Source organism: Toxorhynchites rutilus, chromosome 1 (assembly GCF_029784135.1).
Source record: "Toxorhynchites rutilus septentrionalis strain SRP chromosome 1, ASM2978413v1, whole genome shotgun sequence".
Lineage (NCBI taxonomy): Eukaryota > Metazoa > Arthropoda > Insecta > Diptera > Culicidae > Toxorhynchites > Toxorhynchites rutilus.
This window is the reverse complement of record NC_073744.1, coordinates 9,861,553-9,876,488: the sequence shown is the minus strand read 5'-3', so window position 1 is coordinate 9,876,488 and position 14,936 is coordinate 9,861,553. Positions and strand designations below refer to the sequence as shown.

At 44.2% G+C, this 14,936-nt stretch overlaps 1 protein-coding gene across 4 annotated transcripts in view; it reads left to right on the top strand.

Annotated features, from left to right (window-relative positions):
* LOC129771659 (dedicator of cytokinesis protein 1) overlaps positions 1–14,936 on the top strand; it is an 85,090-nt gene that overhangs the window by 68,110 nt on the left and 2,044 nt on the right. Inside the window, exons 6-12 of one of the 4 annotated variants that reach the window (XM_055775562.1) lie at positions 250–363; positions 656–2,536; positions 2,599–3,104; positions 3,169–3,279; positions 7,107–7,214; positions 7,996–8,071; positions 8,142–8,360. In XM_055775562.1, coding sequence (XP_055631537.1) covers positions 250–363; positions 656–2,536; positions 2,599–3,104; positions 3,169–3,279; positions 7,107–7,214; positions 7,996–8,071; positions 8,142–8,360 — 3,015 coding nt within the window. The other 3 variants (XM_055775540.1, XM_055775547.1, XM_055775552.1) reach the window with 3 other exon arrangements.

The following is a 14,936-nucleotide window of genomic DNA, read 5'->3' as shown; positions in this document are numbered from 1 at the left end:
CTCATAAACCTCCTTCTGGCAATCTGCGTTCACGGTCACAACCACCACCACAACTACTTTTCGGACTCGGATTGGGTTTTTGCGCTTTCCATCACCCTATTACACCTCCTATATTATTCGTATCGCAAAAATAAATACGAAACGCAACTTTCCGTTTGCGCATGTGCGTAACGCTTGGTAACGCTGTGTGCGTGCGTGCGTGCATATTTTTGGTGTGCTACTAAACTCACAAATGCCGCGCAAACCTAGGGCGATTTTATGTTCGACATCCGGCAGCAGGAGAAGAACCTGACCAAGGCGGCCAAGGTGCTGGGCGAAAGCAAGTCACAGCTGCACACACGTGAAACCACCGCCAAGACGAAGGTATTTATCGATGATAGCCATAAACTCCTCCTCCCGTACAGGAAGCTGGTATTCGACGAAGCCGACGAGGCGATGCGTGCCGAGCTGGGCCGTATCTGCGTAGGCGTCTGATAATGGGTGTGTGTGTGTGCGAGTTTGGTTTTCCGTGTTATCTGCGATATATGTGCCTTTCCTTTTGACGAACATTTGTTTGGCCCTCTTAGTGTGCAGTGTGATACTAATCACCGATCCTCCGTTTACGGTTTCTTTTCCTGTGTCTACTGCGTTACTTACCGCTATTACCCGCCCGTAGGTTGCCGAATGTGTCAACATCATGAACAACATGCTGGAGCTGCTGTTTCACAGCGAGGAGGACATCGGTCCAACCGAGAACGATATCCGCGAGATAATGCTGATCCTGCTGCGAACCGTGATCCAGAGCTCGATCGCTATGGATCGGGACAACCCGCTGGTGGGTAATTTGGTCGCGATCATGCTCGGTATCTTCCGCAGTATGACCGCCAGTCACTACCAGGCGTACGTGAGGAATTTCCTCACCAGCTTCGATCTGTTGGACTTTCTGATGGAAATTTTGTTGGTGTTCAAAGAGCTGGTATCGAAACCGGTCTTCCCGGTTGACTGGTTGGACATGATCATGCATCAGAACACGGTCATACTGGAGAGTTTGCGACACTTCTCGGGTATCATCATGGAGTGGTTCTTCTCGCCGTTCGAGAAGCAGGTATGGTCCAATTACTTCCAGTGCTCGATCACGTTTCTGACGCAGCCCGCGCTGCAGCTGAATGTGTTCAGCACAACGAAGCAGTCGATGATCCTGTACAACTACCGGGACATTCGGAGGGAAACGGCCTTCGAAATCAGGAAGATGTGGTTCAATTTGGGCGAGCACAAGATCATGTTCGTGCCGCAGCTGGTGGGACCCATTCTGGAAATGAGTATGATTCCGGAGATCGAGCTGAGGAAGGCCACGATCCCCATCTTTTTCGATATGATGCAATGCGAGTATTACAGTTCCAAATATATGGTGGAGAGTTACGGGGACACCAAGCGAAACCCCACTCACGTGAAGGGTAATTTCAACGATTTCGAGAAGGAAATTATCGAAAAACTAGATCAGTACATTGAGGGCGGTTACGGAGACGAAGAGTACAAGAATTTGTTCTACGAGATCATGTTCGACTCGTGCAGCAATCACAACACGATTCAAACGTACGGAATTCAGTGCGTAAACGTGTTGACGAGGTTGATGGAGAAGTTGCTGGAATACCGATGTCTCATCCATGACGAAAGCAAGGAAAATCGAATGGCTTGCACGGTTAGCTTGTTGCAGTATTACTCCGAGGTAAACCGCAAGGAGATGTACATTCGCTACGTGAATAAACTGTGCGATCTGCACATGGAGTTCGATAACTTCACAGAGGCTGCCTACACGCTTAAGCTGCATAGCAATGAGCTGAATTGGGACGACACTCCCCTGTCGCCACTGTTGAGATCCAGCCGACACCTGTCCTGCAGTACACATTGGGCACTCAAGGAGAGACTCTATCGGGACATCATTGATCTGTTCGATCGTGGTAAAATGTGGGAATCGGCGATCGATATGTGCAAAGAACTTTCGCAACAGTATGAGAACGAAATCTACGACTATCTGAATTTGGCTGAGTTGTACAAAAAGATGGCTCAGTTTTACGAGAAGATTTTGCGCGAGAAGCGCTACGAATCGAACTACTACCGGGTGGCGTTCTATGGGTTCGGGTTTCCACAATTTCTCCGCAATCAGGAGTTTGTCTACCGGGGAAACGAGTACGAAGATGCCGGGTCATTCAATACTCGCATTCTGAGCCAACACCCGCAGGCAGAGCTCGTACCCACGCTGAATCCCGGTTCGGAGATCCGCCAGAGCGAAGGTCAATTTATTCAGATTGTGAAGGTCGATCCTGTCAGCCGGGATATCCGGATAGGGAAGGATAAGAAGAACATTGCGTCGAACATTATGAGGTTCTACCAGTCCAACAATGTGAGTGAGTTCCAATTTTCGCGTCCTATTCGAGATTCGAGTGGAGGTGGTGACGATATTGCGAACACCTCGTATGAGCGTACGATTCTGAGGACCACCGATGCACTGCCAGGAATTTTACGTTGGTTCCCCGTACGATCGTCGGAAACTGTGATAGTGAGTATTTTTTTTCTTTTTGCTTGCTACAACAAGCTATAACATTCTCACTTTACTCTCAGATTTCTCCCCTTGAGATGGCCATCGAGACAGTGGAGTCCAAAAACCGCCACATCCGGGAACTCGTTCTGGAGCACCAATCCGATATCAACATTCCCATCCATTCGCTCAGTGCGGTCATCAACGGTGTGGTGGACGCGGCCGTGAACGGGGGCATTCCGATCTACGAAGAAGCTTTTCTCACCCCGGAATATCTGCTGCGCTACCCGGACGATGATCATCTGGTGGCACGGCTGAAGGATCTGATCGCATCGCAGATACCGCTGCTCGAGGTTGCGATTCTTGTGCACAAGATGAAAACACCCGCCAGTTTGCTACCGTTCCACGATCGGCTCGAGAAGTGTTTCGCCGGTATCCAAGCGAGTGTTGAGGCGAAGTACGGCAAACGAACGACCGACATCAAGATCGATCGGGATTGTGAGGTTACCCTGAGGAGGCAGATTTCGGCGATGCCTCAGGTCAGCATCGACTCCAGCCGGCTGTCGGAAACCAGCATAGGTTCGTCGGAGTGAGTATCTTGAAAGCTTCTTCGAAGAAAGATGTGTTTTAACCTGTTTCAAAATGTTTTGTAGTAGCGGAATTTCCAAAAGTCAAAACAGCCGACCAACCACTACCAGTTCCGGAGGATTCAAATCGACGTTCACAAACTTTGCAACGAATTTTAACACGTCAAACTTGACGAGGTGAGTAGAAATAGTTTTTGTTGGCAATAGATTCTGTGGAACAGTACTCGGAATTCGTCGTTTAGAACTGAATCTGATGCGCTTAGCATTGATTAGATGTGCCGTTTCGTATAAGGAAGACGAAGACAAGCTAATTTATTAGTATTTTGAAGGTATGTGCGTGTAGAATGATACCTCTATTTTGATTTTGCCATTTGTGGAAGACGCATTATCAATGGGAGTCGTGTCTACTGTATGGTATCCACAAATAGTTGATGTCAAACAGACTTATTGATCGTGCGGAATGTTCCCTGTAAAAAAAACGCTCATAAGATCGGTTGGTCACTAGGAGCACGAGATGTTGACATTGCTCGAAAAGTATCTGCGAGCACACGGAATAATCGAGCAACTCGCCGATGAACCCAGTATCCATAAAGTGGCCAAAGCTCTCACTAATGCGAGAGAGTTCAAGCTAATGGATCCAACACTATCTGCCGGAACGACCGCGAATCTATTATCGACGTTACTTTCTGTAGTCCGTAGAATAACTTTGCAAGTCTTCGGGTACGTTCGATGCTCGTCTTGGCTTTGGCACATGTTACAACGCTCATATATCACATTTCTGACTTACACTGATCCGTCTCTGAACACGATCCCCATGAAGGACCGTGTCAACCCCCGCAGAAGGAGGTGAACAGAAGGAGATGATCACGCGAGCAGAGGTTGTTTAAAACGCACTCGCCGAGGCAAGGGAGAAGATAACCGTCGAGATACAGGAGACACCGAAGACACCGCGAAATCCGCGATCGGACAAAAGGAAGGGGGATATCCCAGAAGAAGAACACCTGAAGAAGGTTAAAAATGATAACCTGGGTAATACGAAGGAAGGTGAAGGCAGTGGGGCGCGTACTGTCGAAAACCAGACGGAGAAACAGAAGAAGAAAGAGGAAGGAGATGATGCTGTAGAAAAAAAACCTAGGCACCGAAGTGAGCGAAGTAAGGGGGATGTCCTGATCGTCGAGATGAAGGAAGGAGTGACTTATGCATCACTCCTACGGAAAGGCCTGGTGAGGGACGATCCGGAGTTGAAGGAACTGGGAGAGAATGTGGTGAAAACAAGGCGTATTCTGAAAGATGAGATGCTCTTCGAGCTCAAGAGGTATCCGGCGGTCGAAAGTTCAGCCTTTATGAAACTGGTTGTAAAGTCACTCGGTGAGTAGGCGAAGGTGAGAGCTTTATCCCAGGTATCAGGGATCGAGTGCAGGTATCTGGACGAAATCTCTACAGACGAGGACCTAAGGTGCGAATTGCAAACTGAACGATATACCAATGACGATCCGTACGAGTAAGGCGTATGGTGGTACGTAGACGGCGTCGATAAGGCTTTCAACAGACGCAGCCAATAAGATAGTAGAGACGACCAAAATAAAAGTCGGCTGGTCGGTTTGTCCGCTGAAGATTGTGCCTCGGGTGACCAAGCGGATGGAGAGATGCTTCAATTGCATGGGCTTTGGATATAAGACAAGAAACTACATAGATCCCGACAGGTCTGATGAGAGACTGTACGAAGCAAGCGAAATGCCTACTGTGCATATCAGGAGACGGTAGCGACCATGCGACAGGAGGTTTCAAGTGTCCCTCGTACAAGAAGGTGTTAGTAGATTCGCAGTAATGGAAGTGACCCAGAACAATATGGACAATTGCAGAACTCAGCAATTATTGTGGTAGTCAGCAACAGAAACAAAATGCAATGTAGCAATCATAGCTGAGCCGTATCGAGTACCTCGTGATAACGGGATCTGGGTGACGGATAGATTAGGGATGGCTGCAATACAGGTAATGGGCAGTTATCCGATCCAGGAATTGATTTGAGGTTCATATGAAGGTTTCGTAATCAACAAAATTAATGGAATCCTCATGTGCAGTTGCTACGCACCCTCGAGATGAACAACTGAGCAGTTCCACCAGATTCTAGATACGATGACCATGGAACTATTCGGTAGGAAACCGATCGTCATTGGAGGCAACTTCAACGCTTGGGCGGAATCTCTTGCAAAGCTGAAAGAAACGTTATTGAACGAAGGTATCACCAGCACTTTCCGGAAAGATAGCCACGAATCCATCATCGACGATACCTTTCGCAGACCATCGTTGTTGGCAAGTGGAAAGTGTGCGAATCGTATACGAATCGTATACTGGACAATGGGACCGAATATGTCAATTCATTCTTCAGACGCAGCATGGCGAAAGATGGAGTGCATCACGAAAAGGCTTGTCCTTACACGCATGAGCAAAACGGTGTTGCGGAAAGAATGGACCGGACACTCCAGGCCAGAAGCATGCTGAACGGTTCGTGTCTACCGAATCAATTTTGGTCAGATGCGGTTTCGACAGCAGCGTATCTAATCAACAGAAGCTCGACGAGGTCACTCGCAACAACACCATAAGAAGCTTGGACCGGCGAGAAGCCCGATCTGCGACATTTGCGGAGTTTCGAATTGCTAGCACTCGTTCACGTTCCAAAGCAAAGAAGGAAGAAGTTTGACGTAAAATCCCAGAAAGCGATATTCGTGGGATACGCCGATGGTGCCAAGGGGTATCGGTGTGCTCCCGTGGCCGATTGGTTAGTATCGCACATTATCATGCCGGGGGTTCCGGATCGATTTTGTTCTGGTCGGGAGATTTTTCGTCAAAGAAATTTCTTCCGGCTTGCACTGTGGTCACGCGTATTCTAGAGCTTGCCATTCCAGAATACATTCAAGGCGTATTTTTCGGCATATAAATCTCAACTAAGTACTACTAATGACGGAAGTAATACCTACGTTGAGAAGGCCACTGGGAACTTTAGTGCCATCCAAGAAGAGGAAGACCAAGGGGTATCGAGTGTACGATCCAGTCAAGCGTGATATACGGATCAGTCGTGACATAATTGTGGCACAGGAAGGAGAACCGTAAAATCTTATGGAACTCAGCGGGGATCAACAGCAAGTGCAGTTCATGGATTTGTATTCAGTGGTACACGGGGATTTGCAGACACTTCTGTCGGTTAAAAAAGGCACTATACCGGCTCAAGCAATCGAGCCGTGTGTGGAACAGTCAGCTGGACAAGGTGCTGAAAGAGTTCGGATTGGAGCAGTCAAAGGTTGATCCATGCTTGTACTTCAGGATCGACAGTGGAAAAATGATTTTCGTCACAATCTACGTGGACGACTTCATGATATTAACAACGACACCAAGACAAAGCGGAAATTAAAATCATTTCTTCGTGACCGCTTCAAAATGAAGGACCTTGGTGTCCGAAATATAATTCAGAACGGTATATTATTTTACTCTGCAAAAGATGAGAATGACCCAGTGGATTGGGTACACCTCCCAATGAAGTAACACCGAACAGTGTTACTTCCAGTCCCGTGGGGGAAAGTGACGGCGCAAAAAAGTCATGTAAGATCATGGGTTGAAACATTTGGGCGTAGCATAGAATGAGTTTGTTGAAGGCAGTTCCTGTTAGCGCCATACGATGAGACACTACGGTAACGATATTTGACAGCATAACAATGCTGGACCTCAAGACTGTAAGATATTTTAGGAAACATTGAAGAAATTGGAACACTCACTATATTCTTGAGTGGAAATTCGAGTAATATTTCAAAGTTTAACCCTGTACTGTTCCACAAAAAATACACCGAAGATTACTTTAAAAGGGCATCAAAAAGGGTAAATCATATACCAAAAACGATGGATATCAAAATTTAACGGTTTGATTTACTTTTCCTCCCTAACACAACGACCACAACCAATCATTTTCATACACATAACCGATCGTTGTATCATCGTTCGTCATTCCGTAGCGATTTTTTCGAGTTCGATCGGCTGAGCCTGTCCAGCGTTAAGCTTGGAACCAACTCCGGCAAGCTGATCTCCAACATCTCCACGAAGATTGGCAGCAAAATTCGACAGTTTGTATTCCTCTCCTTCGCACACGTTTCAGCTTCATGCAATTGACATTTTATAATTTTCTTTTCACGCTCTTACGTGTGTGGGTGTGCGCGTGAAAATTAGTTCGCTGCAAATTTTCTAGCGAGAGATATCGTCACACCAAAAAACAACTCCAAAAATCACGAATTGGCATCGCCCTAAGAAAGTACGAATAAATTGGTTCAAATCTGGGTATAACATTAGTGAATATTTCTTTTTTTTTGTATTTGCCGTGTGTGTTATGCCTGTGGGACTTAGTGCCACTAAGAACATGGACTTTTCTACAGGACAAGAAAGTTCTAGGAGATAGCTCGCACAATACTAAGCATGATTACTTCCGTACTTGCGCCTTACGAGACTTCGAATGACTATCCTCATATTTCACATTTTGACAACAAATATTCAACTATCAACATTTTTCTGTCTCTTTTGTGCGTCGATCATCGGAACACCGACCATCCGACTGTGGAACGCTGAATCAGAATCGACCTGTCGTCTCATTCGTTCCTTCACTCGAATGGAAAAATAATGTCGCAGCATATCTTTTCCTTTCTGCAGCATTAGGATGCATCTGTTGGTTCTCACTTTCTCTATTCTTTGTGTTTTTTTTGTTATTGTTATGGAGGTGAAGGCAGGGCTGGTTCGAGTTCCTTTGTTCGTTTCGTTATTCACGATTGTTTGTTTTATTCTAACGGTTTTGTGTTTTCGTTTTATAATTACGTTCTCTTTATCATTTCCCGTGTTTTATTTTCCGTTGTGCAGAACATCGCTCGGCAGTTCTCCCGGTTCGAAGAACAAAAAGGATAAAACACTCACTAAGCGGCGCTCCAGTCGAAAGGTAAACTGATGACCGGCGACGTGCCACAGCTCGAAAGCTGTTAAGACATGTTATTTTTTTTTTCGTTTAGATGGATCGTGACTCATTGACCCTGCCGGTGTCCAACAGCCAATTCTACACGTCGCCCATAACGGTGGCAAGTGAGATTGTAAATGTCAGCAACAGTAGTAGCGACCGGGACAGCGCGGTTTTTCAGAGCGGACCGATGAGTGTCCCGGCCTGTTCAACGCCAATTAGTGGACACGCGAGTGGAGCGAGTTCGCTACCAGTGGTGGAACTAACGGAAGAGGTATGTGTTTTTGACGTGAGTAGGAAAAAATGAAAGATTTTAAATGCTTATAACTAGGGACACCATCTGGTCGGAGGACACCTGTAACAGCTACACTCTGTCCAACTTCTATAAGACCACCCTGATTCTATTTCGTTGCAACACAAACAGTTAGAATTTCAACCAGATACATTCATACATTGTTGAATGCTTAGAATAATGTATATTTAACGTCAATTTCGTTCAAAAGAGTTGTTTGTTTATTTCTGTGCTTGAATATGATAATTTCAGCTGTCCAGTTTCTATAAGACCACTTCAAAATTCATAAGTATTATCAATAAAAAAATTCAAAACGATCGGCTGATTTACATGTCAATAATTGGTAACCTTGTAATTTCGACTAATAACCTTGAAAATTCTACACTTGGAATACTATTTACCAAATTCTGCTGAACAGATTTCTCGATATTTTTCCATTTTTCAGAAATTGCGACCTTGAGCTCTTCAATCGTGGTGTACCGTTTTCCTTCAGTGTAGATTCTGCAAACAAGGATCCCCCCTAAGATTTTCAACAGGACTCAAGTCTGGAGAGCGAGCCTGCCAGTCCAAAAAATAAGTTTTTGGTCCTTAATTCATTGCTTAGTTTACTTGCTGGTATGAATAGTAGCATTGTTTTGCTGGAGTGTGAATTTTTCGTGACGATATCCACGCAAAAACGGTAGGAGAGAGGATTCCAGAACATGTTTGTAATCCTTGAATGATGTGAAAGCTATCTTGTGCTTTCCGCTTGCACAGAATCCCGCCCAAACCATGCACGAGCCTCCACCAGAATTCCTGATTGAAAAATATTGTTCCTTCTTCCGTAAATCACGCCAGTACCCTTCTTCTTTCTTTGTTTTTAAGAGGCTTTAAACTTTGCAGTTCATTCGCCTCTAAGACGCCAGTACCCGTTGAAACCATAAGGACCATCCAAATTGAACTTTTTTTCATCAGTGAGAGTACCCTATATATTGAAGGAATTTTCGTTATGGTATATAGCAAAATGTATTCTTTTGGAAACATTCTTTGTCACAACATACCATGTCCCACTGTCGGTTCATGTGAGCTTTGGCAAAACTCAGACGTCTTCCGATGTGAGATGGTATAAAATGAGGAGCTTTAACCTTTCAAACCCTCTTTATGTGAGAATTTTTCACCAAATTTTGACGAATTGTCACCCGAGTAGTTGAGAAGTTGAAATATTCCATTATTTGCATAAGCGATTTTGAGGTATTCGAAGCTGTACTAACTATTTCCTGCTTATCCCGGTCAGAGAGCTTCGATTTACGTGGAGTTTTCTCCTTCTTACCGTATCCTTGAGGATTCACCAAATAATTGAGCACTACTGGATTTGATCGCCCAATTCGACGAGCAATTTCTCTGATATCAACATTTTCTTGGTGAAATGCATCGATTTGTCTTTCTTCTCTCTCCGTGAGCACTTTTCCCTTCGGCATTTTCCAGATTTATTGATCAAAACAACTAAAACAACGGAAAATGTAACTGGTCTTATAGAAACTTGACAGTTGAAAAATTTGTCTTCATTTGCTTAATTAGTTCTCGAGTTATGCAATATGCAACTCCCATCCTCTCCTTTAGAGAGGGGAGAGCAGTGTCGAATCACCATAGAAACATTTCGTGCCCTCTAAAACCTCCACATGTCGAATTTGGTTCCATTAGCTTGTTTAATTATCGAGTTATGCAGAAATGTATGTTGGATTTGTATGGCAGGAGAAGTTCTCTTTATCAAAGTTGTAGAAACCAATAATGTTTTACATCCAGATATTGTAATCTTCAACGGAGAACAACCGTTCTCGGTTAGTCCGAGAAAGAATACATTTTTTCGTTTATTTATCTGTTCCTAAGATATTGCATGGCTTGCTATTATATATATTTCTCTACAAAAGTGTGCTTGTACAAATAAGGTGGATACGGATTTTTTTTGGCCTAACGCGGATATGGAAGAGTATCCAAAATTTTGAAATATAGATATACACTACATTTATTCCAATACAGCCTAATTTTCATAGAAGTAAACTTTCAAATCCCAACAGGGAAACCTAACTTTTGCATATTGTGAGGTTTGATCACATCTCAAGCGGAATATAGGAATATATTAGGCTGTCAAAAAAGTCCTGCGGTATTTTTTTTGAATTTTCATTTGTTCATAAAATTAGTTACAATCATCTGTTTTAAGTCAAATATGCGCCGTTTTGTTCGATGACTTGTTCCCAACGAGATGCCAACTTCATAATACCCCTGTTATAGAAGCTCGCTTCCTTATTGGCAAAAAACTCGGATAGCCAATTTTCACAGGCCTCTTTTGTGGCTAACTTCTGACTACCTAGCTCGTTCGCCATGGACAAAAACAGGTGGTAGTCACTTGGTGCAAGGTCCGGACTATACGGCGGATGCAAAAGAACATCCCATCCGAGCTCCCGGAGCTTCTGGCGCGTCACCAAAGAAGTGTGTGGCCTGGCGTTGTCCTGATGGAAGACAATGCGGCCTCTGTTTATCAAAGATGGCCTCTTCTTCATGAATGCTACCTTCAAGCGGTCCAGTTGTTGGCAGTACAGGTCCGAATTGAGCGTTTGGCTATAGGGAAGCAGCTCATAATAGATTATTCCTTGACAATCCCACCAAACACACAGCAGAACCTTCCTGGCCGTTAATGAGGGCTTGGCCACCGTCTGAGCCGTTTCAGCGGGCTTTGACCACGACCGTTTGCGCTTCACGTTGTCGTAAGTGACCCACTTTTCATCGCCAGTCACCATCCGCTTCAGAAACGGGTCGATTTTGTTGCGATTCAGCAGCGATTCACATGCGTCGATACGGTCAAAGATGTTTTTTTGCGTCCACGTGTGTGGCACCCATACATCGAGCTTCTTTGTGAATCCAAGCTTCTTCAAATGGTTAATAACGGTTTGATGATTTATCCCCAGCTCTTGGCCGATGCTACGGCTGATACTATGCCGGTCTTTCTCGGCTAATTCAGCGATTTTCTCGCAATTTTCGACGACAGGCCTTCCGGAGCGTGGCGCATCTTCGACGACCTCTACACCAGAACGAAATCGTTGAAACCATCGTTGTGCGGTGGAAATGGAAACTGTATCGGGTCCATAAACTGCACAAATTTTATTGGCAGCTTGAGATGCATTTTTGCCTTTGTCATAGTAGTACTGTAAAATATGTCGGATTTTCTCTTTATTTTGCTCCATATTTGCGACACTATAACTCACGAACGACTTAACCAAACAAAACACTGTCAAGGACTATATTATAGCGCGTCAAGGACTATAAAATACCTTTCCAACAAGCTATAGTATGACTCGATACAATGAATACAACTAGAATTACGCGCTTACAACGACACCTCGCGGAAATACCGCAGGACTTTTTTGACATCCTAATAATATCCGAAGTGATAAACAAATGGATTAAATGATATAATTCCGTAGTTCTACGTCAAAAATGCGTCGTGTTCTAGATACAACCTCTTACATTTTTTTTTCGAAGCAAATATTTACTTAATCTTGCAATACAACAGAACGATTTCGTCCCTAATCGCGACTACTTTCGTTCAGTCCTATGTGGTAGAAGCCAGTCACCCTGCGACTGCGTTTCTTGCTACTTCCGGACGTTCCGAACCGTGAGTAGATCACCTTTGGAATAGGATTCTTGGGTTCGTTGATGCGGAAGCACTTCCACAGCCCGTAACGCAACTCGAGTGCATCGAAAAATAGAGCCGGTTCGTTCCAGGTGATGTGGTGCTGGGCGTATTGGTAAATCTCCTTCAGGGGTGGGTTCAAGTGTGGGGCGTCATCGAATCTTCGGTTCAAAATCGTGTTTACATAAGCGGTCAGCGACGGACCTCGGTGAACCCAATTTATCAGTGTCATGAGGCTGATGATGGTCGCGTGGATAGAGCTTGTGTGCTGTTGGCTATAGATAACATTCGTTGACTCAAGCAGTCGATGCTGCACTTTCAACAGTAGACATACTACGGAACAAGCGGTGAATCCGCAAGGAATCTCCACCAGAATCATAGCTAACACGTTGTAGAAGATCTCCAGATTGATTCGACGCTTGCTGTGCAGTTCGAAGGCGGTAATGAGCGCCACCTCGAAGTCACGTTGATGGCTTTGGAAGACCAGCTGGCGTGCTGGATTTTTCTTGTTGATGTCGATGTTGTAATGGGTGTGTTCGTGGAAAATTTTCGGTGTACTGAATTCCACAAAGTTCTTGCCACGATCGAGCAATTTGGTGAAGATTCGGCTAGCGAGCACACTTTTTGAGGGAACTTCCGAACAAATGTTCGACATAAGGTACTCAACAACGTATGATTCCTCAGTGGAAGGCTCTTCTGTTAAAATCAAAGAAGATGCGGCGAATTCTACGGTAGTGCCAAACTCCAGCATTGCCTCATCGGTGAGCTGTGTGTCAAACGTTAGCGGAAGCATAGTTGTGAGCAGCCGAATCAACTCGTCACTATGAAGTACCTTAATCAAGTTTCGGATGCAAATTTCGAAACCTCTCCGCAGCTCGTAGATTTGATTCTTTATCTCACCGATGACGGCGCTACTGTGGTAGAATCGCAGAAGTTTCGACAGGTCCCAGTGTTCCAGTTCGCACCAGTATTGCGGTTGGATGATGTTCTGCAGCACCGCTGCAGCGTGTCGTGCTTGGGTCACATAATTCTTCGCCAACAGTCCTTCTATGTAGTCAACCATTTTCTGGAGGACTAGCGAAGCAGGACTCTTACACTCCAGCACCATCATCAGTATCTCCACACATATGAATTCCACCTTCCAGAGGTTCTCTTTCTGCAGAAAGCTCAGTATAGTGTCAATCACCATGTCTTGCATTTCCGGGATCAACAGGTGGATAAGTGTCTGGAAGCATTTTTTGGCACTGCCAAAGGGTTGCAGTTTGAGACGGTCGACAACCTCCCAGCGGAGCCTGAGATGGGCAACGTAAGTTTGCACTAGGATGAGCGAACATTCCAGGATGATTTGCTTCTCCGGGATGTATTGCAGAACTTCGCGATCCGTTTGCTTGACAATTTGGTTGAGAATCTGAACGGTAATGTTATACAAGCAGCGTGGAGGGTAAGCAAAATTATGTTACTGTCGCTTACCGTCAGAGATTTCCGCCCCTGTATATTTGTGGATCTTATTGTGGCATCCAGAAAAATTGCGGTAGCCTGTTTTAACTTTTGGGCGCTATGTCGTGCCCGGGAGATTGATTGTTGTTGGCGAGATTTCGGTGTGAGGATGTTTCTAACCAGCTCCAACACGGACGACATTTTGTGTATTTTTAAACGTCGATTCGCAAACTCATGGCCTAGTAGTTGATGTTCTAATGCTACACTACCTTCTGAACGCTGCAATATAGGTAACGGAAACTTTAGAATTTTCGCGATAACAAAGCATTCATAGTGACATATTAGGCAAGAAGTTGTTCGGTTGTGGAATTTTTCAGACAAAAATCTTAATCATTAATCATTAATCAATCAGAGAAATCTCTTCTTCACAATGATTAGTGAAGAAGGACCCACGATAGGCTAAAGGATGCCATTTTGTCTGTGAAAAAATAGTTTTTCAGTCAGTTGGAAAAAAGAGTTTTTGATTAAGCTGGAAGTTCTGGATTCGGATTCCGGAGCAACTAAGCACACAGAATCGATTGCAAAAAAGTAAAAAAAACACACTCGAAATACAAAAAAAAAGAAGTCTTCTTAAACAAAAGAGAGCAGAAAAACTGAGTAATTTTGAGTACCCCAGTACGGATATGGTGCCGTAACGAAACATTTTTCGGAAATTCAGTGAGGAGAATACTTAACGAAAAAATAACAAATTTTCGCCACGAAGAATTTTGAGATAAAGTCCTGCCTGCCAGATTTATAGAAATCGCATCAACCGTTTCACTAGCGTGAACTTCTATAATGAATATATTCATATTTTAGGTGAATTTATTAGAACTGAGTTTAGTAGAACTGCATCCAACTTTAGTGATTTCTCACCAGTGAGAAATTCTCAAGCGTTTACATATGCTGAATTTATTCAAGTTATATATATCGTGAATAAGTGTATCATATTTATTCTCACTTGTTTACACCTATTTTCACGTGAATAAATCCATCTATAGCTATAGATCTCCCTAATGAAAATCCGCAATAATGTGTTAAACCCGATTCATTGTCGCACAGACATCTATTGTGCGATTCACATAGAACGTTACGGAAAAGAACGTCCACGTTCCGTCAACGTCTTCACCAATTCACACATGCAGTCAATGCTCACACCAGCACCGTCACGTCAAATGTCAAATGAATGATTTATTAAATGTTATTCATGGTGTCGCCACCTACAACAGTTTTAACTTGCAATGACCTCTTTCGAATCAGCATACCTAGAATCAGTTCTAAATATGGAGAAAATCAATGAAAACCATTGAATTATGTTATTTGAATGCTTAAACCCTGTAGTCCCGACCCTTATTCAACAATAATAATATATAGACTATCTTTCTCGGCTAGTCGCGAATCATTTTGACTCCGAA